The following is a 27,858-nucleotide window of genomic DNA, read 5'->3' on the forward strand; positions in this document are numbered from 1 at the left end:
TTTGTACTGTCAACACTACATTTTATGAGTCCTTTAGTGATGCACAAATGACAAAAAAAAAAAAAAAAAGACAACACAAAATTGGATGTGCTTTTTAGTTTCGTATCATTTCAACTTAAATTACAATAGAAACATTCAGTACGTACAGGAATGTCATTCTTCTGAGTGGTAGCCGTGCCGGTGAAATATGCTGATTGTAAACATCACAATGCCACTATATTTGGTTAGAGTTTCTGTCAGATATATTGGAGAGGAAAAAAACAAAGGGGAAAAAAAGCAAAATAAGCTTAATTAATTGTTAGAAAATAAAATATGATTTGTTACTGGAATATTCCAGGGAGCGACTTCTGTTAAACTAACTAATATTGAAAGTACATTTCCTCCACCATTAAAAAACATTGAAACTGACCCCTAGTCATCATCTTGAATCCCAAACCTTACTCTAATCATGAATAAATCAGCAGTGCTCAATTCCAACACTTGAGACACCATCTGAGTTTCTAGGTTTTGGACACTGTTGCTGGGACACAGCCCTTCAAATAACCTCACCACAAATATAGTTAGAGGTGGACCTGTCCTGCCTTATCATTTAAAGTCATTGCAAGCATTTGTTCATATACAGATTCTTTTTTGACACAGGATCGTGGTTATGATGTTCAAGTCCTTCTATAGGTGGTTCTAGTCAAGCATGGCTGATATGCAAGGAGCAAGTAGACTGCGGTGGTTCCCGTTCAGAGCTTCCTCACTCACTAAAGATGCAACAGGCGGACAAGCACGCAGTCCTTCGCTGCCCGGGGTGAATGGCCTGTTTGTTCAAGCTCAAGTACTGTTGGAGCCTGTCCCACACACCAGGAGGAGAAAAGAAGGGAGTCTGCCTTTCTAAAAGACACATTCATCTGTCCCCTTAAAACGGGACAATATGTGTAAAAAGGTGCCATTTACATTATATAATCTAAAGAACAACTCTCACAGCAACTCTCATTTTCTTGACTCTGGAGAGTCTGCATGGCTGGCTGATTTAAATACAGTAGCTCTGTGCAAAAGCCATAACATGTAACTATAAACATCAATGATCATTTCTTCAGAATGTGACAGAAAAAAGAAATCCACATGTATAAATTCGTGTCTTTAAATGTTTCAGTAAGTTTCAAGGAAAGGAACAAAAATTAAAATAAACAGTAAAACGTTCACTCACTCTGAAAACACAATTAACCAAATATTATGTAGTGTAAAATTGAATCCAATCACAAAGAATTGATCTCTGATTAGGTCATATTGGTTTTGAACAGAAAGCTAAACAAAGGTTAAACCTGATATACAGTATATCAAATGACACAGAACAAAACAGTCTCATAGTGCTCATGGACCAAGTGTTGAATTGTGTGATATATACCTGATGTCAAACTATGTCAACACATAAATATGTGTCACCCCCCATCTACTCAAGACATTTTTTATCAATAATGTTACATTTACATTTTATTAAAACAAGTGGGGGAGCTTTGTAGTAACCAGGTCACATGGTGCTGCTGGCCGGGTGGGGTGAGTGTCAGGAATTAATGGGGGCTGTTTGGCACTCTGGCTCCATCAGATCCAGCCCTACTACCCTGAACTGGGCACATTTTCATTCTGGGGTCGTAGTGGAGGTAAGCTGCATATGTATATACTACATAAATGTGACCTTGTTTTCTACCCTAGTGCGCCCCTTATGGGTGGCCACAGTGCTAGACAAACAAGCCTGCTAGAAGCAATGTTTCATAAATATAGGCACATTTCTCAACTTGTCTCTATTTCAAATCACACAAGGAGGTAAAGTTCGTTATAGTATAACTCTTGAAGAGGGAGCAGAAAACCTGTCTAAGACAGTGAGGGCCACATAGAGCTGCAGTTGCCCGGCAGGGAGGCACAAATGAGGAAAAATAGGCATCCATCTTCCTCTACCCTCCTGTTGAAAAAAAAAAAACACATCATCCACCCGAATAGGTGGGGCTGGGCGGGGCTGAGTGTTGGATTGTGGGATTGCAGAGAGACATAGCTGTCTCAGCTCTACTGTGCCCTCCTCTGTCTGTTATGGGCTGGAGGGAACATGGGTGCCATTCTCCCCTATGCCCTTGGCCTTGTGCAGAGCAGCCTGAATACGGAAGTGTGTCCGTGATTCCATCGAGTAGTTCTTGTAATTTTGCCTGAAACAGAATAAAAACTCTCATTTACAATAAATCTCAAACCTAAATGCTTTTTCACCCATTGTAATGAATCTGTAAATTATGATGATTCACAATCAAGTCAAAGCAAACATTGTTGCTTGTTAATTAAACTGCTGCAAGCATGTACAGCATCTTTGGTAAAAAAAAAAATCGCTATAAGAACAAATGACTTTTTGCTTTTAATATGGATTTTAATAATCTGGTTCAAAGACTTACTTTGCTGTTTCTAGGAGTTTGATAGCTTCATCATGTCTGCCTTGTTCCAAACACAACAGGCCGTGCTCCAGCAGGGCATTAGGAACCAGGTAGTGGTCATACTTGATCTGCGTCTCACTGCAGAAAGTGTCAAAACACAGCGGTTACAGTATGTGTGGAGAGGAAGTCAGTATGAACAAAGATTTCTTTCAACTGTTGTGCTGTTTGTGCTTCAAAACAGAACTGCACAATGGATATGATCAGGCTAATTACTGATGACACACTGCAAGAAACTAGAGCATATCTGGTTTTCTGGGTAGTGCATGTCTTTGCGCATTAGGGAGCGAGGCTTACTTGCAGAGGACGAGGGTAAAGTAGTGTTCGGCCTCCTCTTGATGCCCCAGGTGTTTGAGACACAGTCCCTTCATGAGGCTCAGCAGACACTGATCATCTATGGAGAACTCAGTCCCTGAAAAAACACACAACAGGACAGTTAGGAGTTATCTAAATATATTAAAATGAGAATTTAAATCCATTAAAATGATCCTCTTGGCTCTTGTAAATAATTGTGCATACTTGGGCTGCTATCGAGTTTAGCCTGAGCCTCATCCAGTGTTTTCAGCATGCCTTCAGTCAGGTCTTTGTGTTTGCCAATGACCGTGTAGCCGTTCCAGATGTACATCATCTCCTAGACACCAAAAAATACACAGATTGTAAAACAAGAACAGCAACATTTAATTCTTACAGGTCATCATAAATACATCTGATGCTATTCCACTGATCAACAATCAGTGGCAGTAAAAATCATACAAATTGAGCAAGGAGCCAACAAAGGAAGTGAAGAAGAAGACTCCCAGCAAACAAACAATAGCTCATTAAAAATCTTTTTAAAATGATTTTTCAACAGTTTTTTAATGCAGGAAATGTGTTCAACATGTTTGTATGACCTTAAGGATATACGCAACTTTTGTGTATTTACAAAAACCTCCATAGGACACCTTTAAAAAAATGGTTATTCTTATAACACTATTTCTAAAAGCACAAATAGTGCTGCTATTAAGCCTGACTGGTTCAGCCAATCAAGACAGACGAACCAAGCCCTGTGTGTGTGAGAATGCTTGTAATAATGTCGTAAAGGGGAATGTAGTTTATGTCGTTTTGGAGAAGAAATTCAAAGTCAGAATTTTAATATTTACTGTAATATTCAGGTAATAATACAAATATTCAGAAATAGAAATAGAAATATTTATCTTTTTTCTGTAACTGAATAAACAAGCTGTTCTCACAGGAAAATGAGGTCCCCAGAGCACTTTTAATTTCAGCATAGTTTTCTGTCAACTTTTAACTCCAAAATCTCCTTGAAAAAGAGGAAATCATATACTTCAGTGAGCAGCAGTGAGTTACCTCTTTAACTCACCACCCTGCTGCTTTTATCTATAGCAGGACATAATACAGGAGCTATTTATAACAGCCTGAACCAGGAGGATTTGGCAGGTCCATCCTGACTGGTCGCACAGTACATGCAAATATCTGTGCGCTTAATGGGGAGGCCAACAGAGCTTGTTAAAGGCCAAAGTAACAATGCAACACTGCAGTAAAAATCCTGTCATACTGCAAGTAAAGCAGTGCGACATGGCTAATAGTACTGACCAGTGGAGGAGCAGGAAGAGGAATGGGGCTTTCTGAAAGGTAGCGGCGGGCTTTCCTGATAGCAAACTTCTCTGTTGGTAAGGATTTTCCTGCTATCTTCTGCTTCAGTCCTGGGACCTGCCTGAAATATGATAAAGCATACACATCGGTAGTATGGAGAAAAAATATAACACATGCAGTAGATTTGAGTAACGCAGAGCCAATGCTAGCTATATTAGCTCTCTGATAGTAATAGCGTGACTTCATTTTCATTCATATTCCCTCCCAAAGACAATCTCTTCTCGGAAGAGATTATGACATCATGTGTAACTGTCACAGTGACTCATCTCTGTTTCACTGTGGGTGCTGCGAGTAGATTCATTGGAGCCTGAGCTCACAGTTCTTACCTGAACAGAGTGAACGCAGTTTCCCCGAAGGTTAGGCAATCATCTGCAGTCAGCATGCTGAGGTAGGCTCCTTTCATATACGCATAGGTAGCCTGAGGGAAGGAAAAAGTGGTTACTGCTGAAATCCCATCTTTCCTTTTTAAATGAGATGAGGAGAGAAAAAACTACAACTGTGTGGAGTGGAGAGAGTCAGAGAAGGGCTGCAGACCTCGCGTCCATTTTTAGTCTTCAGCTTGGTTTCAAGACAAGCTGCTGGGTAAGCTTTCTGTCTCCCTAAATAGCATAAAATGTCATTTTCTTTTTTTGCTACCGCACAACAGAAGTTGCTTTGGTCTTTAATCATCTTTGCTTTCAAAGGAATTTCCGCTTGTTTAAAATGAGGGGGCTAAAGTACTTCAACCCATTTCTTCTGCCCGTCTTTTTGTCATCCTTATTATTTTCCTAGCCCGAACATGAATAAATCCTGCACTACGGTGGCCCACCTTGGACCAGGAGTTCTCCTTGCTGAGCAGGTCAGCGTAGAAGTAGGCCATCTTCCAGTGCCTCTTGTATGTGAAGCACCACATCAGCTCCCAGTAACACATGTGGTGGAACTGCTTCCACTGCTGCTGAGCCTCACAGCACTCCTCGAAACGGGTGATAGCCTGGAGAACACACAAACCACAGAGGATCTCACCTTCTTAAACATACTCGGTGTGAATGTTAATACAGTACGCAGCGAGCAGTGCAACACAAAGGATGTTTGAATGGGTCAACGATTCATGGAGACTGTAAAGATGAAGGCAGAGTTTTCGTTTTGTGGTTTGTATACTTTAATTATGATTAATGAGAGTTAAGCATTATGTGTAGAGGAAGGCTCAATTCAAAACCTTTTTTATACTTAATCAATAAGTGAGGATAAACCTGATCTATGGGCATTCAAATTGGAAGAAGAGACCTGACCTGTCATGACATGTCCAAGTAAAGTAGACTAATAATTTTAAGTCTCACAGTCTACTTAATTCTGACATAATCGGTTTCCTGACTTTTTTAAAGTTACATTTATTTTTGTAATTTACGGTGTACTGCCATATTTTAGAAATAATGTGAGCAATACAGTAACAGTATGTGGGAGGTGTTTCTTTTCAGTTTGGTTGTTGCATTATTCCTCTCTAACCACTTAAAGAATTCAAATCTGTTGTTGTTTATTATGTGTCTAGATCTTGGCAACACAGATGAATTTTCACATCAATTACAATTGTTGTTTGTTTAGCAGAATAAAAACATTTGATCCTATCTTAAATATGTTTAGGCATCGACACAGTTTGGTAATGCTTTATAGTAAGGTCCTTGTAATATGTGCCATTTAATAAGCATTTGATAACAATCATCCCAACCAACACAGATCAAAATACATTAGTAGTCACCCAGTCATATATTAACAACTGAAAGTGTCAAGAGCTCTCAATAGAAAGATGGCCGTATCTTTGAACAGACTCTCAACTTGAAGTAGAGGCTGACAGAAACATAAGAAATTTGTAATTTTGTGTTTTTGTCTTATTTTGTTGTCAGGTGTAGAGAAACGATGGGCACTCACAGCATCCAAGTTGCCTTTGATCTCCTCTATTCGACCAGCGAAGAACAAGAAGATGGATCCCTGGAAGAAACACAACACAAAGGATGTTTAAGAACACTTCTAATTATGCAGACGATTTCTGAAAAACACTGAGCTGAATTCTGGCAAACCTTAGGATATTTTTTGAGATATGGCTGCAGCAGTTTCTCTGCATCTGCGACGTCCCCCTCTCCGGTGCCTGGGAAAACAAAACGCAGCAAAACCAGCTGACTTTGTCTGTCTTTGAGGTTGGTTGGAGCTGCACGTGTGTGTGTGTTTTTGCTTACCCAGTATGAAACTCATGAAGGTGTGATAACAGAGCAGCAACATGTTACATAGGAAAGACCTGAAAGTGCTTTCTGCAGAGCCCTCCTGAAGCTGCTGAAGGCCAAACTCCTGCATGAACACACACACACAGACACACACACGAGCTCAGAACACACTAATGTATTTTGGAGAAAAATATTGTGTACAGGGAAACCACAGAGGCCGGAAATACATAATATACTTTTTAAATTCAGTTTGTGCTGATGGAGCAGTGTCTGTTTGTCTACCAGAGTACTTTAAGGCATCCAATCAGAACAGAGATAGGTCACAGATAGGTTTGTGTGCAAAATATGCAAGCACATAGTGCAAGATACACAGGATATGCATGTTCACTGAGTTGAGATCATGTCTGCATTACTCTTGGGACTCCAGATGTCTAGATAAGAGGTCGTTTGATGATGATGTAAAAACACTTTTCACATTATGTCTGTATAGTGGCTACATACATTCATACAGCAGAGGACCACAATGGAAATAGGTCCTGGACTTTCTTGTGTTTTTATCCTCAATTGTACTTTTTATGTCTTAATGTGGGAGACATTTTATGCTGCAATTAAAATAAATCAACAGCAAACTAAATTAATCTTAAATGTATGTAAAACTCAGATAAAACAAAATACACGCTGTTCTAGAAAACTGAACAACCGATTCCACTGAAATTAATATTACTACTCCTTATGGGACACACATTGAAAGAGTATCCTCATATAAATACCTTGGTTTCTGGTTAGATGACAAGCTGTGTTTCAGAAACACATTCATGGCAAAACCGGCAATTTTGTTTTTACAGAAATAAGGCATGCATGAGTCAAAACTGTAGAAAGAAGACTGTTCAGTCAACCCTTGCTGCTGATTTAATTTATGTGCAATGTCCTGCTTCAAACCTCTAAGTGCACCATGCAGTCCATCAATACACTCTTAGGTTTATAACAGGTGATGGCTTTAGAACGCATCGTTGTTTACTTTATGAGAAGTTGAGAAGTTTAAAATTTGAATGAATGAAAAAAGAAAGAATCAAATTCTCTAATCACGACAAATACGAAGAAAGTACAGTCATTAGTTTTCATGATCAAAGCAATTTCTGAGTCATTCATCCATCAAGTTGTAGAGTCGTATGAGTCTCGTCTCCTGCTTTGGCTAAAACGTGTCAACTCAGAAGTAGTCATCAGTTTCACCACAAATCACAGGCACGATTCACTGTGAATCAACGAACCAGTGAAACTGTGGTCACAGATACAGTTCACAAGTTATCCATATGTATTTCTCATTGATAACAGCAGAGACACAGTACTTCACACATAGCACAGAACATCCATAACATCTCTAACATCACGCCCTCAGTCCTGTCAGCCATGACCGGCTCTCACTTGCCAGCAGAGCTCACCTTATTACCAGAGAATCCGACAAACTCCAGCAGCTTGAGCGTCCGCGTGGGCAACATGGAAATCATCTGCAGGAAGTAGACAAGCGGTGGAATGAAGCGCTAGCAGCAGAATCACAGCAACCTTTCATTATGAATACAATACCAGGGGTTTCCAAGGAAATTATCTTGACTCATAAAAATACTGTACAAGTGTAAAGTTTACACTGAGAGTGAATGAAACGGGTGAGCATTAACAGGAACATGTACAGTCTAGTAGCCCAAAGTACTTATTTAATATAATACATATTCTTATCTTACTGTAAACTTTGAACTTTGAAGTACGAAAATGAGTTTGCAATATTTTTATTCTTTTGCAACAATTATTTTGAAAGAGAATAAGATTGGACTGCAATGTTTTAGATGCTCATGAATAAAAAGAAGACATGCAACCAACATGTGATTGGCTATAATCTGACAGTGATCAATAACTGCTGCATGACGAGCACTAAGATCAAAACACACGGCTTGTCTGCATGTGTAGCCTCTCTAATGTGCCTCTGTTTAATTATGAGTTTAAAGGGACAGTTCACCCCAAAATCCCTAATACATATCTTTCCTCTTACCTGTAGAGCTCTTTGTCCATCTAGATTGTTTTGGTGTGAGGTATGACACTCAGCTTACGGTGCTCGAAGCGCCAAAAAAAAAAGGAATTTGAACTCAGCAGCAATGTCTTTTTCCAGACAACCCGGATACCAGGTCAGGATTTATAGAAAGATATTGCTGTTTAGTTTTTCAAATGCATTTTTAAAGACCAATAGCCGAGTGTCATCTAGTTCCAGTAGATGTAAGAGAAGGCAGACATCTTTACAGCTCCAATATCTCCAAAACTCAAAGACACATACCAAAACAATTTAGACGAATAAATAGAACTAGAGGTAAGAGGAAAATACGTATTTTTGATTTTGCAGAGAACTGCCCCTTTAAGCATCTTAAGTAATGTAAAGCAGGTATCAGTCTTTTATTCTTATACTGGTTCAGGTTTTATATTTTCTGGAAGTCCTGTTCCCTAAAAGTCATGATGTGAACAACAATTTTTTGAACCATGTTTGATTACATCCAGCCTTCTACTTACAAGATTAAAGGCTCCTATTCCCAGTTTAACACCACCCTCAAAATGGCCGTGGTTGTCTCCATGAGTGTATCCAGGGGACTGGAGGACTGTGTGAAGCTCTCTGTGAGGTAAAGTTGAAAGAAGCAGGTCGCGTTTGAGAAAACTTGAAACAACACGAGCATTTTGAGATGAGAACAAGGATATTCTGGGCTTTAGGATGCTCACTTGTACGTCTGGTAGCTGTTCCTCACTTTGATTCCCCCTTTGATGAAACTGATCATGTTTTCATCCTACACAGAGAGCGAGCGAGCGAGCGAGCAGCAGAGGTAAGAGAAGGAAAAGAAACAGAGGATGAGTTTTAAGGACACTCGTAGCAGATTCACTGATTATCTGGGTATCAGGCCCTGACCTGAAGGAAGGTGAGCGCTGCCCTCTGCAGGAGACACTCGGCGTAGCAGACTTCGGCGTGGAGCTCCTCTGAAAATGCAAACACACAAGCGAAGCAACAATTCAAACTAGTGCTACTTTTAACTCACTTTACTCACTCGAATCAAGTCAAATTTATTTCTAAAGCACATAAAACAACACAAGTTGACCAAAGTGCCTTACAATTGAAGGCGAAAGAAAATAAAGATCATGTAATTACACAGAGTTCAAGATAAAAACCCCTGAGCAATGTAAACACTAGTGAAATAACCATTATGGAAGCCCATTTAGCAGTAGCAAAAAGAAAAGTGGGTCTTGAGCTGAGCTTTGAACGACTCGGCAGAGGGGACAAATCTGATGTGTAAGGTCAGACTCAGGCTCAACCACACGTTACCATGCTGATACGTTTTACTCAACCTGTCAACGCAGTGACCTTCACTGACCTTCTGTGGAGCTTTTGGAGAAGCTTGACTTCTTGCGGTGCCTGATCGAGAGAGCACAAAACACAAAACCATCATCAGTCACCACCGGTCTGAAAATCTACCGGATTGTTTTTCATCAGCGCTGCACTGTCCCGCATTTCTCTGCTTATCTTGTTTCTACGCAAATCAGTGACTCAGCCTCTTTCCAGTGAAGACAGGATGCTGAGCTGAAGTTACCACAAGGTGCTGACCGTGCATTTTACGGCCCACCTCGCAGACAGACACTGAAAAAGAAAACCGCAGCTCTGACCTCAATTCTGGAGAGTGTTTGTTTATATCTGGGTGGGCTAATGAGATCTGCTGTTAGTCCAGTCATGATAGATTCTCACAGTGGCTCCAGGACTCATTTTGACAGACAGCTGAGACATTCCTCCCAGCCAGTGCGTCTGGATGATCTCATGATGTTCTGTGGTTTTGGTTAGATGTTGCTAATGGGAACCAGTGTCCAAAAACTAGAGTTTAATTTGTCTAAATGTAGACTGTCTGGCTTTTAAGAGATACATCACTTCTGATTCCTTTGCACACCCTTTGTCATCATCTTCAATAGAGGCATGACAAGGAGGCCCTTTTTATCTTATTCTGACTGATTTATAATACTTTCCTAAGATTAAAGGTGGAATTTGTGAGCAGCAGCCTGCTGCTCAGTTTTCTCTTTGCTGTAGCTGTCGTTGGCTGTAGTGGCTAGCTGCATTGTGACTGTATGTGTTATATACCTAATGTCCCTTCTATGAAATAATATGTAAAAAGAAAACCCCCAGCAACAAAAAAAATTCACTTCTGCAGCTGACAAGAGAGGAACTACAAAAAAATATATATCCCGTCACAGTTTATCAACTGGTCATCGGGGTGCTTTTTCACCCTGGTGTTGTGTTGTCTCACCGCTGACAGATGGCCTGGGCCTCTTTCATGGTGTTCCCTGCAGCCAGGATGTGATGGGGATCAAACGTCATCATGGCCTGCATCTCCAGGATGGTGGCGTAGGTCAGAGCGTGATACATGCTGTCTTTGGTTCTGTAATAAAAGACGACACAAGACTGTTGTTTTCCGGTATATTGCTGTAGCCTTGGAGGGGAGGGGGTTACAGATATCAAACGACATATTGATTCTGATAGATCACAGGCTGTTTCTGTTGTGATGATGAGGTGGGAAAAACCTTTTGTCATGCTTTATATTAGGACATGGCATAAATTAGTCTCCCTCAATAACACTTGATAAATAAGGTAAGAATTGGCCACCTGTTGAATTCATACTCCAACTGGGGGCAGCATTTTACTGGAGTAACTGCTAAATGCTGCTAACTGTAGCTGCCATTAGCTAGTTAGCTCAGTTAGCCATGCAGCTAGCGGTGTGGACCTGGAGCTTGGGGACCAGAGGACTGTGGGTGTTTACATGGGCCAGGGCTAGCTTAGCATGCTAACTCCAGGAGATAGCTCTGCAACACAATACATAGATTTCATACCATCAAAATTACTTTTTGAATGTTTCCAACTAAAATTCTGACATATTGCACCTTTAAAATATCAAACTACAAGTGTTAATAGTTTTTTATTAACTCTAAATTTAGTCTAACTCAGACTATGTTCCCGCTCTAAAGTGAGGTGTTGCTCATAACTAATTCACTGGTGGTTTGACACTTATTGACACACACAGGTTCTACTAGTGAATTAGTTTTGTGTTTGTGTGTGAGTTAGAAAGACTTCATTGAGAGTTATTATTAAACTATTCACACACATTTAGCATTTTGTAACCAAATTTATGAGGTGTAATTAATGGAGAATGACTTATCTTGTGGTACTAGCGGCCATAATGAACAAAGCATATTAAGATAGTAAATTATAAACAATAACTTCCTTACTTACTATCAATTATTATTATATATAATTAATTAAGGTACTCATTAGGAGGTCAGTCAGGTAAAACATATAGTTAATGGCTGAGTAGTTGTAGAAACTGGTCATAATAAAAACTTGTAGAAACTGGTCACAATAGCTATTGTTCTGAAATGTCAATAAGCAGTATCCGCTGTCTTGTCTGGGCCTTCAGGGGCTCTGTGGTGAACGCCATCACACTCAGTAGCATTGATTCATCAAGGAAACCAGTGTAGTTTCGTCCACTGGGCCAACAGGAAATGGTTGGAGCCAAGCTACTTTTGTAGTTCGTGTTGAATGGATAAAATATTTTTTAAGTGTCACTTTTGTCTGAATGTCATCTGATATGATTTAATAAACTTACAATTGTACTCTCTGTTTCGGACACATCTACATGGTCAGTAAATGAAATATAGGATTACACCTGTTTTTTTCACTGGAAATATATCAAGGGAAATATTATAATAAATGGCTGGAGCTTGTTTAGTAAAGGTCCAATGTGGACAAAAATTCATATGGAAGACTAAAACATTAGAGTACATCTTTTTAAATAAAACAAACACACTTTGTGAGGTTCTGTTTAAGTTCATAGTAAAAAAAACAAAACAATTTTCACTGGTACTTCAGCAAAATCCTGATAAGTTAATCTGGTCTCAGACAAGCTACATGTGAAATTGGGACTATAAATGAGCCAAACTGAAATTTTCTCTTGAATCAAATTATTTTTGGCACTTGATGCAAGAATAGGGTAAAAAAAATAAATAAATACAAGAAAGCCAGGCACCCCAATAATTGTTCTAGGTCTTTGAGGGTTGATAAGAGCTTTATAATGACTTATAAATGTTCTACTACTATGCTATACTACATATGCTATACTGTAATATACATGCTAAAAAGCATCTAGTTAATGATTAATATGAGTTCTCTGATATGAATTGTTACCAAATCTTTTGTTTGAAAAGGGAAGATTCACACAGAAGTCACTTAATCAGTCACAACAAGTAAGAGATGCACTCAGCGTGAGAACATGACTTGAGGAGCTGTAGTCAGATAATCCATTTCTGCTGACTACAGGAGGAAGTGACTGAATACTTGGAAGACTCAAACACAAACAATACAAAGAAAAGTTAAAAAAACAGCGTCTATTTATACCTGCGGTTGTTGGTGTGTCATATCACACGCTGTGTTTAACAAGAGTCCCTGCAGGGTTTGATGTGATGAAGGAGGAGTTTCAGTCTCACGTCACACAAACACATTTTTCCAGTAGATTTACTTGTTGTTCCAGTAGAAAGACATCATTTAAAAGGCTTTAAATAATCGGGGCCTGTGTATTGTATGTTAATATAAAAGACAGAGGTGTGTAAAGAAGAATGCTGTCAGCCTGCATTACTGACATTTCACCTGCTCTGACTGACTCACGTGACCCGCCTGAGATCTTTTATGGATACTGGAGGCTGAATTTGCATTTGTCAACCCATGGAGCACAAAGACTAATGTTGTTTACCTTGATATATTCTATGAAGAGAAGACTAATAGATACATTGCAGAGAAGGAAAAGCAGACAGGGATGAAAGCGGTAACATTCATGTGAATTTAAGCCAGCCGGGGACATAAAATTGAGTTTTCTGATCTTAAACTCTCAAAGGAATCTAAAAGATTATTATCACTCTAATCGGTGAAGTGACTCAACTTACAGTAGTCACAACCAGGAAGCAACAGCAGAGATTCAGAGAAGGCGAAGAGAAGCAGAGAGAATTACCTGGCTGACATTTCCATTGCGTCAGGCTTATGTAAGCCGACAGCCCAAACTCAAGCTAACAAAGCCTTAAAAGACGGAGCTGTGATGTAAATTGAATAACTTGCAGCGCCGCTGGAAGGGGCTGGGAATGCCAAGTATTTCACAGGAGCACTCGGATATTTCCCAATCAGGGATACCAACATCTACACCCTCCTGACAGCGATGAAGCCGGGTCTCCCGCATATTTTCACCACAATGTGTCCGCGATGCGAGGGAAGAGTTGTGTTGTACTTTCTCGATAATGGCACGTGTGCAAGCAGGCCTTGTATTCAGTTCTGCACGTGTTGGTAACAATCAGGAAGTGGCTAGAGCGTCCCTGCATGCAAAACCTTTTATTTGTGTCAAAATGCATGACTCTTATCAGTGTGCAAGTAACAGAATTGAGCTGCGCGGTTCACAATTAGATAAGAAGCAGTTTAAATAATGAAATGAAACTGTGACACAAGCAAAACATATCAAGAACGTCACAACTTCTACCTCACAGCCTCCTGCACCCACTCCCTGCTACAGCCCTGAGGAATGGGGCAGGACAGTAAGATGTTGTGTGTTTTGTCTGCTGGCATGTTTTAACAGAGAGCTGGCAAATACAACCGAGCCTGCTGTTGGATAACTCTGAGATTTGAAGGCTGATTAAGAAAAAGAAAACCCTTCGCAGGCGTGTTTCTACAGTGTTGTAGATGAGCCTGCGGTTGACTATGCTTAACAGGCCTCAAATATCCGAACCCTGTAGAGAGTAGCAATTTAAAGTGATAGCAGCACCAGACTTATTAAATGCAGTATGAGTATCCTCACTGGTGGGGATACTGATACAGCTCAGACTTCACAACCTCAGACATATAAAAGCAAGCGGACTTCCTGGACGGCTGAAAATAACCACAGTAAATAGGAACAGCTGATTAAAAAAAAAAGAACATTTTAATCCACAACGCAGAACTCAAAAATGTATAGTCACCCCAGCGAACTTCTGTTCGACTGTTTTGTTTGGTCAATAGTTGAATGAAACAGTTCAAAAGACCTCAGCTTCTGTCAATCCATCAATGTCATCAAGTCCAAAAGGTACTGATCTCCACATATACAGTACATACACCAGTCTCCTGCTCAACAACACTTCTGCATGCATCTAACTACCAACTGTGCCTTAAATGAATGACACAAAGCAGCTGCCTATTAAAATCTACATGACTGAGGCAGAAATGTTTAGATAACGCTTCAAAAATGTATTCATGTTACATTTTGTCACGTTTGCCGACTTCCCTGCTTGCTCTCAGACTCTCTCCTGGAAGTAAAAACGGAAACGCATCGTTATCCTGAATAAAATCAGGGATTTCTCGGGGTTTGAACAAGGAAAAATGTGGGATATTTTAAGTAAACAACTTAGCGCAGGAATATTACATATTTTAATATCTTTAAGACTAAGACGATCAAAAAGATTCTACATCTCTCAATATTCTGAAATATCTAATTCACACCTTGCATTATATACGACTACATAACAACGTTTGATTCCTAGTCCTCTATTGGGTAATGAGAAATTCACATGGTGCATGTCCCAGTTTACATCCACAGTCACCTTCACGACTGTGACAGCCAGGTGGATTTGAGACTCTAAACTGCACATAGGTATGAGTATGAGTGGATTAATACACTAAACTTCCTCCCAAAGCATGCTGGGATGAGCTTCAGCTGCCATTGACCATAAACAGGAATGTACGGGTAAAAGTAGAGGACGTATGGTATTTTAGTTTCACTGCGTGTGTGTGTGTGTGCTGCAGAGATACACCCGTGTCCCACCTGACTGCGTCAGCACACAGCTGCAGGACGGGGAGAGGAGACACAGATCGAGAGAAGTAAAGAACTGGAAACACACATGGAATAAAAGAGAAGACCGACACTGAGGACAACGAGGAAAACTTCTCGTTGTTCATGTCCTCAGGGCTGCTTGTTCCCGAAGTCTTTCAGCATCTCATTCTCACAATGCAGCAAATGTCATCGCACCTTACACAATATTACATAAGTCTCATGCCTCAAGCTATAGGCTTCCTCAAGAAAATCCTTTTCAGAGCAGCAAATAGGAAAAAGTTTGTGGGTGTGATTAGGTTTTGTACAAACCAAACAAAATAAAGCCCTATTTCAATTGGATTTATGTGCTGCATTCAAATGTAAAACAACACTTTAATCTGACTGCACCCTCACTGTCAGCTGAGCTATCCTGTTACAACTACGCCGAGGTGCGAGGGAAGGAAAAGCCACCGCACTAACACCTGTCCAGATCACCATTATTAAAGGATAGACCTGTCTTATTTCCTAAGTTTCAGTCTGCACTCACTGTTCTAGCGGATGTGTCAAATCCACCTGTCGCGGCTAAAAACTGCTACAGTCACATACATATTTGAAACTCCTGTTTGTTCAGGGGCACTCTAGTGACTGGAAGAGGCAGAGACAGCACACACAGAGCTGTGTGAAGAATACTGAGACAGAAAAGATGGCGCCCGCTGAGCTGAGATAGCGAAACCTCAGGTGGCAGAAAATCCAGATTTAAATACCAAAGCATATTATGATTACGGCTACAGGGCAGTCACTTGGTGTATTACACGTATTAATGTAATGTTGTCTTCATAATATGGTTTGGTCTGAGAAACCAAACAAATGACATCACTCTATTGACACTAATGGTGTTAAACACACCAAAATGGCTCCAAACAATACCACCAAATACACCAAACTGACAATGGTAGCACAACATTACTACAAGAAAGCACAGGCTGAAAAAAAGCTGTTCCTCGGTCTCGGTGTCAGCACTGAAAAGAAGAAATTGGGGCTAAGGAGTGGCCCACAGCCCCGGAGAGGAAATAAAGGATGGTAGATAATAACAGCAGTGTGATGAAGGCTGTGATAATAGAGGAGAGGATGAGCGGGGAAGAATGAAGTAACTTGATGACAGAGTTGGAATACAAAAACGAGAGGCAGGGTGTGAGGCCAGAGAGGGAGTTTGTGATTGTGATTGTGACACAAAGCAGCGTCAGATCATCAAACCACCATCGCAGAACAAGAACAGGCATTTTTGCAGAGCAAAGAAATTGATCTTTTATGGAGGCAGACTCATCAGGAAATGTGAATGGTGCAATATGTCGGAATTGGCCACCTGTCAAAATCAAAAATAGAAGGCAGCTATATCACATCAAGTCACCGCTCACTGCTGCTAACTGTACCTGCTCAAAGCTAGTTAGCTCAGTTAGCCTTGCAGATAGCAGTTCAGACATGGAGCTCAGGGATTAGGGTAGTGGGTAGTGCGTGCTAAATTGTTCTCCTACCTGCATCGGAGCCGGGTCTGCGCCTCCTCAAAGTGGTTCTTGAGGAACAGATCCAGGGCAGCCATGCAGTCCTCCAGAGCCAGCGACAGGTCTGACCGCGAGCACCTGCAGAACAAAAATAAACAGAATCTGCATTAGAAAAGAAAAAGAGACCTGACAATACATAATCGTCTAATAAATAAGCAGTCAGGTTTGAGCAGTTCTGGTCTCTTAAAATATCAATACTGAGCAGAATTCAAGTAGAACAGTGTTTTACATTTGAAATATCAGCTTCATTGAAATGATATTATACTGTAGTTATATGTTTCTGTAGTCAGGGTCTGGGAATACAAACATTAATGAATTTGCATTTTTTGTGAACGTTTTGGAAAAGCAATTTACTTTCACACCACTGTTTCACCACCTACTGACCCGAAGCCACAGAACCGTGTCAACTGACTGGGTACATTAATATTAAGGGATTCTGCATAAATATGACTCTGCATACTTAAATTTACCGTGACATTGGAGATAAACACTAACATAAGAAAACCACAAATAAAAAAGATAGACAAAAAGTTTTAGATTTGCTGAAATACTGCCAGCATTTCTTCCTATATACATTGTTTGCTGAGTGTTTGAATGTGGACTTTGTGGTTAATTCAATAAAATGTTGTTGGTGGCATGATATAGGCTAAGTTGCACCTAATATGTAACACAGTGTGATTTATTACAAGCTAGCTGAGCCAAGTTGACCCACCAAACATTTTGGCATAAGAGGAACTCATTTATTTGCATACCAGCCTGAGGTTAGATGACTTTTGGACTTTCTGGAAACGCTACAAAACTCCATGTGACAAGAACGACACGATAAGGTCATTCATGAATACATTGGCTGGGATTTTTATGCTGCTGATGGGTTGTCGTTTTCCCGTGAGCCGTGAGACACCTCACAGATAATGTCGTGGCAGTATAAACAGCTTGTAACCCTGCATTAGTTTGCTCTGATGAACTGATACCTTTCAGCTGATTTGCTAAAAATATATTTACATTTACATATTTATGTTGAGGTAAATATGTGATTATCTGTTGAATCTGCCTCACTGATTCTCTCACCTTTACCTCAGTCTAAGTCCTGCTAGTTGTCTGATTGGTTAGTTCGGTCACATGTGAGTCAGAACAAGGAAGTGTTGTTGTTGTGAGCCTGATCTACTGTGGAGAGAAGTAAAATAAGTGCTGCATAAGAAAGTTATCCATCTCCATGCTGCTGTCTCTTTTCATCAAGAGCGATCCAATGACCACACACTGAACCCTCACGTTACACTGAGCTGGCTTCTTCTGAAAGATAGCTCGAGACCTATAGATGGCGGAGTGTGATATAGAGCAAGAACAGGCATTCAGGGACCATTCTCCCTTTTACAAGTCACTGTACCATCAGGCTGATGTTGAAGGTTATTTTAAGTTAACACAGTTATATAATGTTCCTTTAAAAGAAGCTCTAAGCTGATTCATATTTAAAGACCCGAATTAGATCTACGACACCGCGCCACCATTATCTCCGTCTCTCTCACTACTGCAGTGACCCTGTTCTCATCACAGCAACAAAGGCGGTTTCCAAACACTGACCTATAATAGAGATTGAGATCTTGAGATCGTCTCAGTTACATATTCCTCCTTTTTTCAACACACTGTATTCCTCTAACGCTTCCACAAGAGAAACAGACACACAGGAAGAGTGAGCCGGACAAGCAAACTGGCTCGAAAGAGAGAGACAGAGCTTTGCTGTTTGCATTACACTGCACATTAGCTTCAATCAGAGAACACGTACAGCCATCGAAACAAGCTCAGCGACCAGTTTGAATACGATTATTCATGTTTCCACTTGTAAATACAACTCACTGTTTGCGAGCTGTGTTTGCGAAAGTGATGAACGACTCTTTTTGATGGCCGATTATGTTTTCATTACACGGTGCACATGACCCTCGCATGACGAGTGCACAGTGTGGCCAAACTGGGCACAAGTCATGAATCGCACAGCACTCACAAGGCTCCCTCCTCTTTCATTTCACTCACTGTGCTGATAATGGATCTGTTTAATGTGTGTTTCATTTCTTCCCCAACAGCTCACAGCATGTGAGAGACACAGTAACACTGAGCACAATGAGCCGTGTCTATTAAGCTGATAGCAAACATGAAACACTAATGTCACTCAACATTAAGATGATTCATTTCTGCCATTTAGATTATGGCCTGTTTGTTTTGAGAATGATTCTCTTTTGTTTGTTGTGTTATTGATGTGTTTTTTGTGAAAGAGGAACTTGATTTCTATTTCGTTTCATCTTGAAAGCGTATGATAGTTCTCTAAACTTTCAGGCTGTATTGATCACGAGTGTGACATCGTTCCCCATTCACATGAAACAGCTGTAGTCAGGGTTAGTGAGTCAGTCAGTCAGTCAGTCGCCCTTTTACCTCAGAGTTCAGATGTCGGCAGCAAACATTAGACAGATGTAGAAGAATAGGAGAGCAGAAACTGAGCCATAACAACTACGACCAATATGTATAACAGCAGTGACTAATAGACAGCATTGACTTTACATTCCTGGCCATTAGAAACACAGAGGAACTCATCACACACCACCATAAAGGAGCACACACGCTGGTGCAGCTCTGGCTAATGACATGCGGGTGACTGCTGTGTTCACCATATGACCAGCAGCAAGCTGAGCCTCCTGATAACAGAGGGAGACACACAATGATGACTGCTGTCTTGAAAATAATTCTGGCACTGGAGTGAAAGTTTTTATGTTTTTCAAATGCTTGTTAATAGGGAAAACAGCCTTTTTTAAACATTATTATGTGTTAATAAGACTAAGGAAGTGTTAATAACAGCATCCTAAACAGTGAACAGTGTTTATAAACTCTACATTCTTTTAAAACGTGAAGGCCTACATTACCCACAATGCAACTTCACCACTGAATGACATGGCTGGAGGTAATTTACTAGATTACATGCAGCTTCCTCTGGAGCCACAAACCTCTGTCTTATAATTGTTTATAATAACATTACAAACACACTTATTATAAGTGTGTTAACAACCTTACCCACAGTGTTATGTCATTGTTAAACTTTTACTGAGCTTTTTTGTTGTTTTATTAAGATTAATACATACTTTGTATGCGTTTATTAACAGTTAACTATGCTTTTTGCAGCTACTACATCCAAAGGTTAATAAATCCTTTAGTATGCATTTATCTAGAGAACTTTAGTTTGTGTGGGGATTCCTCTATCGGATAATACAGCTGAAGATGCCTTGTGTTATTGCCTACCAACAATAAAACCATGAAACACAGGACGGTCAATAATACAGACATTAATAGCGCCAGGAGGATATTCAAGCAAGGTAGTGTACTGCGTCTGTGTTTATGTCATTGATTTCAAGGGTAATGCTGCAGAGTCCCATGTCTACTCATAGTTACCACTGACTGAAAACAATCAGAGCTTTCTCTACTGTGTTGAAACCGTTTTCTCTCTGTATGAGAAGAGGTGCAGTCACTTTTACTAAAACAGCACGTGTACAGAGAAACTAGAAGCAGTCAGATGAATGTCTGTCCCTGTCTGACACTGCCATTTAGAGCACCACTTTTGTTTCGGACACCAAAACCAAACTGAGTCTCACTGCTCTTGTGCTGACTAAGCATCCATTCCCTGGAGCTTCACCTATATGGACAATTTCAAAAATGATAATTCCCTCATTGTCTTCTCACCCTCATGCCAGTGGAAGGTCAGGTGAAGTTTTGTATCTGGAGGTTTCTGGAGCTTCACAGTAAAACAGCATTCTCGTAAACAACTGAAGTAGATGGGGACTTGTTTGGAAACGTAGAAAAATAGACAAACAAAAGACAATAAAATGGTGAACGTATCCTTTAACCTTTTACTATGAAAAATACATGCCAATTCCTCTTAAAAAGTTAATTACTTGGCTGGAGTTTAATCACCTGTTAGATTCAATGATACAATAATTGTCAAGGGACCACGCTGCCTTGGAGAGCTTGTTTACTTCTTTATCTGACAAATCAACTTCCCACTGTTCAAATTGTTTAGTACTATGCAGGGGCAAAAAATCTAATCAGCTAACTAATCTGAGTTACACTGATAGCAAACAATCAGTGGCTTTATCATTCCCTCATAGCTGGAAACTAACTCAACTGGTCCTAACTGAGTGGGGAAAGAAAGCAGCTCTGAGCAAAGATTATCACACAGTACAGGACACTGTCCTTTAAAACGAGGGAATAGTTGACAATTGTATGAAAGAAAGAAAAGCCATGATGACCAGGACAATGAAGAGAGGCTGTGAGGTTGAGGATGTGCATACCACACATCGTCCCAATAATCTAATTAGACTTCAAGTCAGCTGAAAATCTAGCTTGATTTCTCCAGGGAGCAACTTGCACAATGATCATTATCTGTGAGGCACACACACACACACACACACACACACACAGATACAGATAAAACCACTTAGCACACAATCACTATTCATCATATACACACCCCTACACACACACACAAACACATGCACACCCCTCCAGGAGTGACAAAGCATTACTTTATCGCCAGAGCTTTCGCCACGTTCGTTCAAGCTGGTATAAAATCTTTGGAGGCCTCGCAGCCTTGACACAAAAGAACCGAGCTGCTCCTTATAATAAACCCAGCGAGTTTGTCCACATGCCTGAGTCTCGCGGCGAGGAAACACGCACACTCACAGAGCATCTTACAGAGGCCGGCTGAATGACAAACACCATCCAAACGTTCAGCGAGTACCTTACCCGTTTGACAGAGTCTCTTCCTCTGCTGACATTTTCATCTGGCTCAGTGTGTGAAAGAGATGAAGAAAAGAGAAAGAGGACAGAGCTCAAGAAAAAAATTGCAGAAGTGAATGTGAGCCTGGGGCCTTTTCCAGCGGTGCAGTGTAATGGTGTGTGTCTCAGCAGCGGCAGCAGCAGCAACAAGAGCAGAAGCAGCAGCAGAAGGGCAGGCGGGTGAAAGAGAAAGAGAGAGAGAGAGGGGGAAGAATGAATGAGGGAGGGAGGGAGGAAAAGAGGAGGAGGAGAAGGAGGAAGGACACAGCAGCAACAGCAGACGTTAATAAGATTGGGATGACTATTACACATGAGGGGAGAAAACACAGCCTCACTGTGCTGCCTCGGACACACAAACACACACACTGACATGCAAAACGCTCGTCCCGCCTCTTCAGACCATCAACCTCATGCTACAAACTGCAGTCTCTGCTCCGATTGGTTAACGCAAAGTCAGGGGCGGGCTTAAAATACCCAAGACTCATGGTCACGGAAGATTTTAATAAATGATAAGAAACAAAAAAAAATTGTTTACAAAGAGTAAGGACAGAGTGACAGCTGAGAAGAAATAAGTTACAACTCCTTCATTCATACCCGACAAAACTTTCTGCTGCTTTATGTGAAAGAGAGAAAATGAGGCTTGAAAGAGTGAAAAAAAAAAAAAAAAAAAAAGGAGCAAGAAAGTGCTAGTGCGTAGTGATGAGACTCTCAGCCGGTCCAGTCTGCTGCAGTGTTCAGTCTCTGCCACTGCAGCGATCAGGGTCCAGAAATAGAAGACATAGATCGCAGTAGAGCAGAGACTCGATGTGAAATCGTGAATGAAAACAGGCACAGAGCCAGGAGTAATGGTGTTTGATCACTATAACCTGCAGCTGCCACTCTACCATTCAGTGCATATAAGTCTGTGTGTGCGTGTGTGTGCACTTGAAAGCAGAGGAGAGTCAATCAGATCCAGATCGGTAATTAAAGATGTTCTATATTTCGCAAATAGGCCCCTTTTTAACACAGAAATAAGGTGTAAACCGCAGAGGTGTTGATTAATAATATCAGTAGGGGTTACACTCCATTTAGCTTAACTAGTATCAGGGCTTTGCCACTTTGCATGCTAGTTCAATGACAAAGGAAATGGAACGGAGCCATTGTTAAAGATATGACTGACACATTCCTGCTTTAAATGATCAAAATGTCTGCTGTGGAAAAAGGTCAGAAAAGTACTTTTACTGCCATAGCATGTGTCGATATTAAAGGTGCAATATGTAAGAATTAACCACCTGTTGAGTTCATACTCCAAACAAGTAGGGGACAGCATATCATCAGTGTAACAGCTAACTGCTGGTAACTGTAGTTGCCTTTAGTTAGCTCCGTTTGCTGTGCAGCTCACTTCCAGACCCTGAGCTTTACTATCAGGACTACTAATGTGCAAAGAGGATTTACAAGACAGGCCAGGATCAGCTGGTTAGCATGCCAACTTGACATAACGTCAAAACTGGTACTTCTTCACGTTCTTGAAATGTAAATTTTTTAATGTTTTAACTTAAATTCTTACGCATTGCACCTTTAGGGCCAAATTTGTCAATTATATCTTTTAATTGAGTCTCTGCTGAAGGCATTTAAACTTTTGGAGTAGTTAAATAGCGTTTACTCTTCTCAAAAGAATGTTTGTAACTGCATTAGCGCCCCAACTAATGTCTATTTTCTCAACTTATCATGACTCAATCAATTGTTAGGTCTTCAAAATGTCAGAAAAAGCCCAAGGTGATGATTCAAGATGACTTTTTGTCTAGTTCAAAACCCAAGGATATTAAGGTTTACTATCAGATACGACAAAGAAAAGCAGAAAATCATCTCATCTGAGAAGCTGAGACAAGGAAATGTTTTGTATTTTTGCCTGAAAGATGACTTTAATGGTTAACCAATACATAAAATTGTATTTCTGTCTAATTTTTTGTCAGGTGACTTATTAATTAATGAGTTCTTTCAGCTCTGGTGTGTTTGGGTTATCTAGGCAGACACTTAAAAGTGAAGTCACTTGCAAAACAATAACTAGAAATCCTTTATAGAAAATATTTCACTCCATCACGACAGAGGAAAATATTAACTGTACAGTAGCATGACTCTATAGCACACATACATACACGGCCACAATCATACACAGTCTATTAGTAACACTGCTAACATCAAGAGGAAAGCATAAAGATCTCACTCATGTGACTGTGACTAAGTGCTCATCATATTTGACATATTTTTCTTCCCCAGAACAACACAAACACAAGCGCAAAGCACTTTGGTCAACACAAAAACATGAGAGGAAAATCCATTTATCTTCATAGACTATAATAAAAAAAAAAAGATCCATCTCTCACGTGTGCAGTGAGGAGCACAGAGTCATGGGTTTAAGGTGGAGATAATTTGATTTGATCCGAAGCTGTCCTCATGGTGGACAATTGGATTTGTGGCAACAAGAAAAACAAGGATTGCTGTCATTTCAAACTCTGTAGGCTTTTAGCTTCATATAATAATTCGCAAATCTACTGCTTTACTTTATGCATCACACAAAAGTAAATCAACCTAAACATTCATATAAACACTGAGGGTGGATGTTTACTTAAACAACCCTCAGTTGAAAAGGATTTGATGTTTTTGTTTAATGGCACAAAAACAAGGACCACCCTCAGGCTCGCTGATTCCCCTTGTTTCCAGTCTTAAAGCTAAGCTAGGCTAAGCTAACTGTCTTCTAGCTTTAGCTTCATATTCAGCATACAGATATGAAAGTGGTATCGCTCTTCTCATCTAACTCTCAGCACAACAGCAAATAAGAGTATTTCCTAAGAAGGCAAACTATTGCTTTAAGTGCAGTATGTTTTTACACCAAAATTAGCGCTTAAAGTCAGATTTTAAACACGAGCAAACCTGCTAAAAATGATTGCCTTTGTGTTTTTTTAAGGTGTGTTGACGTCACGAACATCAGCGACAATGTTACGATGGTTACTCAAAAAAAAAATAATCTTTTACTTTAGTCTTTCAAACTCAACACTAACTGAACAATGGTATTAATGTGGAAATTAATGCCAAAGGACCATATTCATACGGCGGCCATTTTACTCCAACGTCAAGCACAGGGTGGGGAAACTTGAATGCTGGGCTGATGTAATGCTGCTGTTTTACAGGTTGCTATCGTATAAACGCAGGTGATCTGACAAATCATCTTACAGCTTCCTGATTGATCAGCAACTGAAAAGATGATGGAGAGTGAGCATCTGAGGGCACATCTGTGCATATTTCAAGGTAAAACAACACATTTGATAACACGTTAGCTGATGTTAGCATTCAGCATCTTCCTAGCTAACATTACTGTTTGATTACATCACTTCCGGGTTTAGACAAATGTCTACAAGATGTGTGCTGATGTTTCTGAATTAATTGACACCTTTCCTAATCGTACTGAATCAAACACGGTTCAGCTGCCTTTAGGCATCAAACCTGTGGTTTTATCGGGAAATATGGCCTGATGTCCCTCCAGATTAAACTCTCCGTGGTCTTTTCAGTTGCTCATCAATGCGAAAACAGTGAAATGATAGCAATTCGTCAGATTGCCTACGTTTATAGGACATGTAGCCCAGAACACGGCAGTACAACATCTGAGCTTCACCCACTTATCAGAGGAAAATGGCCGCCATGTGAACATGCTCTATTGTTCCTTTTCCACTGAAGACAAAAGATGTTTGGGTTTTTCATTCAGTGTGAAAAGGGCTTAGTGAAAATGTGCTAGTTTTAGCACCTTTAACTTTTGTTCAAAGTATAATTAACTTTTCTGATCCTTCATGCTCTTTCCCTTTAGTTCCCTCCCTCAGCTATCCTCCTCCTCCTCCTCCTCCTCCTCCTCCTCCTCAGGCTCCTGTTAAATCCTTCACATGCCAAGACAGAGATGGCAGGATTAAAACTCTTCAATGAGCAGCTGGTTCATGTTCACACTCATCAGGTCATAACTTGACAGATAGAGAAGAGAAATGACGCTCGGGTTCACTCCGTCTGAATTATTGATATGTTGAACAGCAGGGAGGAGCTGCCTTAATGCCAGTGACTTTCTGATGACCTTTATCTGAATATGTCGCTAATATGTCATGTCCTTTACGTAATCTATTCACAGCGGCTCACTGTCATATAGGAAAGTGAAAAACAAGAATCATTCTTGCATATTAAGGGACACCAGTGGGTTCCTCAGAGTTTTTCTTTGTGATGAGTTCACTGCGCGGTCTTACCCGTTTGACGGATTTGTTGATTCCAGACCATCTTTGTCTCCAGGTAGCTGTAACCTGAAACAGAGGAACAAAATTGAGGCTGTTCAGAGAAAAGAAAGAAATCTCAAGGGACTGAAACCAGCTGAAAGGCAAGCTTTTGTTTGGGGAACTTGATCGTGACAGCCATAGAAGTGCAGACACCGATACACGCAGACACTCCCAGGCTACTTACGTCTATGAGGACCTCTCTTGAAATGAATGTAAGAGTTTTGGGGAAATATGTGGGAAATTGGTCTGATATCAGGGCAGATCTTGGGAAAGTATAAGTGATTAACTCACAGTAGGGTAACATTTTGAACCAGAATATGCTTCTGTCTGAATTAGTGTTTCATTGACTTAAATATGTGTCAGTTTACAGACACTCACCTGAAGTCTTTGATGATAGGATCCAATTCTGGACTGTTTATGACCGACAACCTGGGAAAGAGACGCAAGAGCAACTATCATCACACTGCTATTACATTTGTTATTGTTACTCTGAGCAGCACAGGGTTTGTTTCCTTTGTGACTCTGCTAATTGTTCCTGACTGTGAGAACACATGACTGCGAACACAATGTGAACCTACCGGCTTGGGGAGTCCGGGCTGTCATGTACATCTTGTGCCTGTACGGCATCCCTGTGAAGAAGCCAAAGGTCAACTTAGAGAGAACATAAGAATGGATCTCATGATGGTGAGAGGAGGATGTGTGCACGGACACTGGAGGTCTGATCTGAAAGTCTGAGGAGGACTAATGGGTTGAGTACAGAGACTTTAAAGTCAAATTGTTATGGGAAAACTCTTATATGTGCGACAAAGAAGCACAATGTATCAAAAATGTTTATTCCTCATATTGTGTGCTGTATTTTGCACTGTTATTACATGACCATTTTTATAAACAAAAACTTTAAAATATGCTGGAGTGCTTCAAACAGAGCTGTCTTTTAGGGTTTTTTCCATTTCCATTTTCGCTTTGTCATAGTAGGTGGCAGTTCTGCACCGTAATGCCGATTACCACCCACCATAAAACAGAAGGATTCATGAGCGTAACTGTTTCTATGTAAGGTTTTGTGCAGTTTTTGTTTTTAATAATAAAGCCTATAGATAAACAGACAAAGGAGGCGGGACTAGAAAAGTTGTTATTTTCTTCTTACTCCTTTTTGAACATGGATTGCCTTACTTTAATAAAAAGCTGGAACTCATATATATGTGTGTGTGTATCTCAAAGTGTATTTGAACTCCGAGAGCCTGCTTGACCACATCATTATGAATGTTGTCAAACAGGCTACAAAGACTTTAAGAGAGCAGCTGGATGAATCCTGACACCAAACTCCATACAGTGTTTTGTCTGTTTGCTCACAGTGGTCACTGTGTGTATTTATAGATGTATCATTGGCTGTAAAATGAAAGTTTCTCCAGTCTGCATGGTGTCCGAGCAGCTTGTTCCTGTCCTGATGATATGAATCTCTGCGGTTTAAACCTGCTCCGTGTCATCTACACAGGATCTGAACATGTTGTGCTCTAGACGGCAATCTCAGTGTGTTGACAACACAATCACATTATGGACGCAGACAAGTACGGACAGAGCCGAGGAGGCTTCCTCTTCTTCTTCTACTCACTTTTTGCCGTCATCTCTCTTCACGCTTCGTCTCCAGTTAGTAATAAAACTCATTCCTCATTCATCCCACCGGGGTCCGGTGATTCAGCACACTTGTCCCGGACAGAGCAGGTCTTACAGGGCGGACATGGAGCGGGACAGGAGCTGCTCACACACACACACACATACACACACACACACACACACGCGGAGTTCACTGTGACAGGTACGGACAGCTGCGTCTTCCTCGTTCCTGACGTGGAAAGGTGTGCTGCTCACATCACCATCATGACTTTCCCATTTAAATACACTGCAATGTAGCTGCCGCGGCTCCCGGCTCCAGGGTCCTAAAGCCCTCCGCTTTAACGTAATGTCAACACACTCAGCCACACTGTAAGTACACTACTCAAAATGAGTTCAGTGTCTGAAGT

The 27,858-nt window shown here is 40.5% G+C and overlaps 1 protein-coding gene across 2 annotated transcripts; it reads right to left on the reverse strand.

The window, feature by feature from the left end:
* Positions 1-81: 81 nt before the first annotated feature.
* Positions 82-27,698, reverse strand: ttc39a (tetratricopeptide repeat domain 39A). Of its 2 annotated transcripts, XM_084354614.1 has the most exons (21): positions 27,450-27,698; positions 26,419-26,469; positions 26,219-26,269; positions 25,814-25,867; positions 16,716-16,820; positions 10,618-10,749; positions 9,700-9,740; positions 9,240-9,307; positions 9,056-9,120; positions 8,852-8,951; positions 7,741-7,806; positions 6,317-6,425; positions 6,161-6,228; positions 6,012-6,071; positions 4,918-5,079; positions 4,436-4,527; positions 4,050-4,170; positions 2,976-3,087; positions 2,754-2,868; positions 2,421-2,537; positions 82-2,183 (listed from the first exon to the last, which is right to left on the reverse strand). In XM_084354614.1, exons 1-21 carry the CDS (start codon positions 27,500-27,502, stop codon positions 2,069-2,071), a joined length of 1,857 nt encoding a protein of 618 aa, XP_084210740.1. In that variant the 5' UTR covers positions 27,503-27,698; the 3' UTR covers positions 82-2,068. The 2 variants fall into 2 exon arrangements, with proteins under 2 accessions (XP_084210740.1, XP_084210741.1); XM_084354615.1 differs by lacking the exons at positions 25,814-25,867; positions 26,219-26,269; positions 26,419-26,469; positions 27,450-27,698 and adding an exon at positions 21,522-21,905.
* Between the last annotated feature and the right edge of the window lie 160 nt (positions 27,699-27,858).

Source organism: Pagrus pagrus (assembly GCF_965226575.1).
Source record: "Pagrus pagrus genome assembly, chromosome: 6".
NCBI classification, from domain to species: Eukaryota; Metazoa; Chordata; class Actinopteri; order Spariformes; family Sparidae; genus Pagrus; species Pagrus pagrus.

Coding starts and splice junctions, on each gene's coding strand:
- ttc39a (XM_084354614.1), bottom strand. CDS start 27,502: ATGAGTTTTATTACTAACTGGAGACGAAGCGTGAAGAGAGATGACGGC. Junction 25,868..26,218: donor CCTATCATCAAAGACTTCAG/GTGAGTGTCTGT, acceptor CCTCTGTTTCAG/GTTACAGCTACCTGGAGACA. Junction 6,072..6,160: donor ATCTCAAAAAATATCCTAAG/GTTTGCCAGAAT, acceptor TGTTTCTTCCAG/GGATCCATCTTCTTGTTCTT.